General features: G+C 39.0%; 1 protein-coding gene across 1 annotated transcript in view; it reads right to left on the bottom strand.

Annotated features, from left to right (window-relative positions):
- Window positions 1-1,856: 1,856 nt before the first annotated feature.
- Window positions 1,857-3,660, bottom strand: part of LOC106532974 (betaine--homocysteine S-methyltransferase 1) — a 10,056-nt gene continuing 8,252 nt past the window's right edge. The window contains exon 8 of the mRNA XM_014029166.1: window positions 1,857-2,276. Coding sequence (XP_013884620.1) covers window positions 2,096-2,276 — 181 coding nt within the window. The 3' untranslated portion in view covers window positions 1,857-2,095. The remainder of the gene's footprint in view (window positions 2,277-3,660) is intronic.

Here is a 3,660-nt window from a genome sequence, read left to right as displayed (position 1 = left end):
GTCCACCATAGACTTTGTATGTAAACCTGCTGCTCCTGATGCTGAAATCGCGTTTGGTGTGAACGCACCATAAGAAGCAGAGACCCAGACTTCCCTCTCTCCAGCCACTTGGACCAGCTCCTCTGGGGGAATCCCTAGGCGTTCCCAGGCCAGCTGAGAAACATAGTCCCTCCAGTGTGTCCTGGGTCTTCCTCTGGGCCTCCTCCCAGTGGGACATGCCCAGAACACCTCACTGGGGAGGCGTCCAGGAGGCATCCTAATCAGATGCCCGAGCCACCTCAACTGGCTCCTCTCGACGTGGAGGAGCTGTGACCGAGCTTCTCACCCCCAAAGTTTTGTATGAAAAACATTATATGGAAAATGTTGCCAAGAAAGATGTTGTGGACAAGCCATGGATGACTAAAGGGTAGAGAAATGCATGTAAAATGAAGAATGATATTTGTATTTATCCTTCCGGAAATTAAAAACAGAAGAAGCAGAGGATGAAATAAGAAATATTATAATATAATATAAATTGTAATAAATATAAAATAATTGGATTATAAGAAAACGTAAAGAAGGAATATTAGTGATTTATTAGTAAAAAGAAATGGTGAAACAAAAGCAACATGGACGTCATGAACAGTGTCTCAATGTACGATTGGGGATTTCACAATACTTTGTAAAAGAAAATAAGGAACTTTATGATCAAAGTGAAATAGCAAAAGAATGCAATCATTATTATGTGAATGTTGGTTCAAGTCTTGCTGCTCAGATACCATAAGCTGATGATGACGTAACTGAAACAATCAATGGTTGTGCAAACAGCCTCTTTCTTGGTGAAATTTGTGAAGAAGAGATAATGAGTACTGTAAAAAATGTCGGATAAGAGGTCAAAAGATTGGGTGAACATAGATATGATGTTTGTGTTGCTAAAGCCCTTTACATATATATGTAATTTAACATTTTCAACGGAACATTTCCTAACAATATGAAAATAGCCAAGGTAATTATAAAAATGGTGAGAAATGTTTATTTAGTAACTATAGACCGATATTCTTATTACCACAGTTCTCAAAAATCTTGGAGAAGCTATTTGTGATCAGGTTAGATCAGATTAGATGTTTTTCAAACTAAAACTTCCAAGTGATTCTGAGACGTCCAGGCAAAATATTATACCTGAAACTCTCAGACTGAAGAAGTCTCTTGGAGGAGAGATGAAACGTTTCATTAAAGAAGAACCCGTCCAGAGGACCTATACTATTTTTTTCCTTTTGATTTTTTTACCTGGATTACTGAGATGCATCAAGATGTTTTATTATAACTCATTTCAAAGAGCTCCATGATTTTATTAGAAAATATTTCAATATTGGAGGCTGGTGACTGATAAACACAACCAATTATTATATTTTTTGAGATTTCATTTATTATTTCAATGGTGATTATTTCCATTTGATCGTCAACAGCTGTTGATAATTTATCTTTAATTTTACATTTTATTTCAGTGTTTACAAACAATGCAACTCCTCCACCTCTTTTATTACCTCTTATTCATGTAGTGTAATCCATAGCCATCTGTTTCAACACTTTGTATATTTTCATCATTGAGCCATGTTTCTGAAATGGCTATGACACTGAACTTTGTCTGTTTTAACTAGTCTGTTATTTAGAATAAATTTGCATTCAAACTTCTACTATTAAAATGAGTTATTGACAGACCTCCAACTAACGTTTTATCATTATTAAATTGTTCCTGAATTACGTTAAATCATGTGTTTTTCGTCACATAAATAAAAAAAGTGGTCCATATGCTCTATGTTTTTTGAAAATTGACATATTCTTTTGATCTGTTGTTATAAAACACCACAACATACAGATTGAATGTTTTGTTTGTTTTATTGTGTCATGCACTGTTTCACAGCACATCAGGCACTTGGTAAGTGTCAGGGCACAGGTTTGACAGGAATATGAATCTGGAAACACAGCTTTGAGTAAAAATAGTCCTGGAAAGACAAAATGACCTTTTATTTTTTTGTTTGTTTTTGTTTTTAAACCTCAGGCAATGGCACCCCTTTGTTTCTCCTGTTATTCAGCGCTCTGATTGGGGGTGGGAGGGTCAGCAACCTTGTCTGGTCTTTTCAAAAAGAGCCTCCAGCTGCTCCTTGGAGGTGGCCTCCTTTTGCTGCATCAGGTCAGCGTGGCCTTTGGTGACACCCCAGCTATCAGGTGTGGACATAGAAGGACAGAGTGGACGTCCAGAAGCAGGCCTCAGCTTCTCCCAGTATTCACGACGAGCTCTGCAAAAAAATAAATTAATTAAAAAAAAGCTCATAACAACGCTTCCATGATTGCTCTCTGCTCCACCTCTCCTCCACACATCCCACATGTGATGGGTCAAATTTTATCTTTGTATGGGAACATTCATTGATGACAATACGTTATAATAAAAACATGCACACATTTATTCAATTTTAGGGCTAAGTGTTAAAAAATAAGTGCATCAGTAGCTTTTTGGTCCGGTCTCGTAATGCTGAGGCTGCAGGTTTGAGCCCAGGCTACTTTGCAGANAAAAATACTGAAAACATCAAGATCATTCTATACAAATTTTGTTATAACTTTTCTGTTACAAATTTTTAAAAAACAATAATCAGTTTTGATTTAGAGAAAAAAACATTAGAAAAATGAAACATTACATTCAACTGGTCATGAAAAACAAACTTTTTTGTAGTGTAAAATGAAAAACTACAGTTTCTAATCACGCTACATAAAAACTACTATTTCAAATCACACAGAATTTTTTTTAAAAAATACTGAAAACATCAAGATCATTCTATACAGTTTTGTAAAAGTTTGCGAACGGTTCTAGACTTTTCACCTCAAACTGGCATCGATTCATACATTGCGTAAATAGTTTCAAAAACAATCTGCTCAAATCTGAGTTGAAATAACAAAGTCTGTGTGATGACTTTTATTGCGTAATCATCCACAAACATGCCACGAGTTCTGAGAATCAGCTGGACGGTGGACGCAAACCGCTCCTTCATGATCCGGTTCGAGATTTCAGCATAATGAGCTCTGAAAATGCGTTCTCATCTCGTACCGTCATACAAAGGTGCTGTAACTGGATGGGTTGATTAATAATGCACCCGTTACATATTTCCTGAACATAAGAGTCCAGAGTCATGTTGAGCAGATGAAGGACGGCCATTTTAGCTGTTGGAATCACCTCCGAATCCAGCCAATCGCCACAGGAAGCGGTGCTGCTTGACAGTTCCCACGCTGGCGAAGCTGGAGGAAGTGAGGCCTTTTGAGGCTCGGAGGCCGCTGCGGTCTCCGCTCCAGGCTCCGCTATGGCCTCCGCTCCGGGCTCCGTTGGAGGCTCGGCATCCACCAGCGAGATTTCCGGTGTTGCTTCCGAATCGTCAGTGGTGTGTGGAGGTAGGTGAGGAGTTGCTGAGCTGAGCCATCACATGGTGTCCTCAGATAACGATTCGCTGCAGGCGCACTGGAACTGATCTGCATCTCACTAATCCAGGCAAAAAATCAAAAGGAAAAATATTGTATAGGTCCTCTGGACGGGTTTAGATCCGGTGCCCCGGCACAAACAGAGCAATGTTGTATATGCTGTTAAGTGCCAGGAGGACTGCGACCAGTTATACATCGGGGAAACAAAGCAACCAC

The sequence above is a fragment of the Austrofundulus limnaeus genome, unplaced genomic scaffold, assembly GCF_001266775.1.
Source record: "Austrofundulus limnaeus strain Quisiro unplaced genomic scaffold, Austrofundulus_limnaeus-1.0 Scaffold862, whole genome shotgun sequence".
Taxonomy (NCBI): domain Eukaryota; kingdom Metazoa; phylum Chordata; class Actinopteri; order Cyprinodontiformes; family Rivulidae; genus Austrofundulus; species Austrofundulus limnaeus.
The sequence above is the reverse complement of the archived record's forward strand: the minus strand, read 5'-3'. Positions and strand labels throughout refer to the sequence as shown.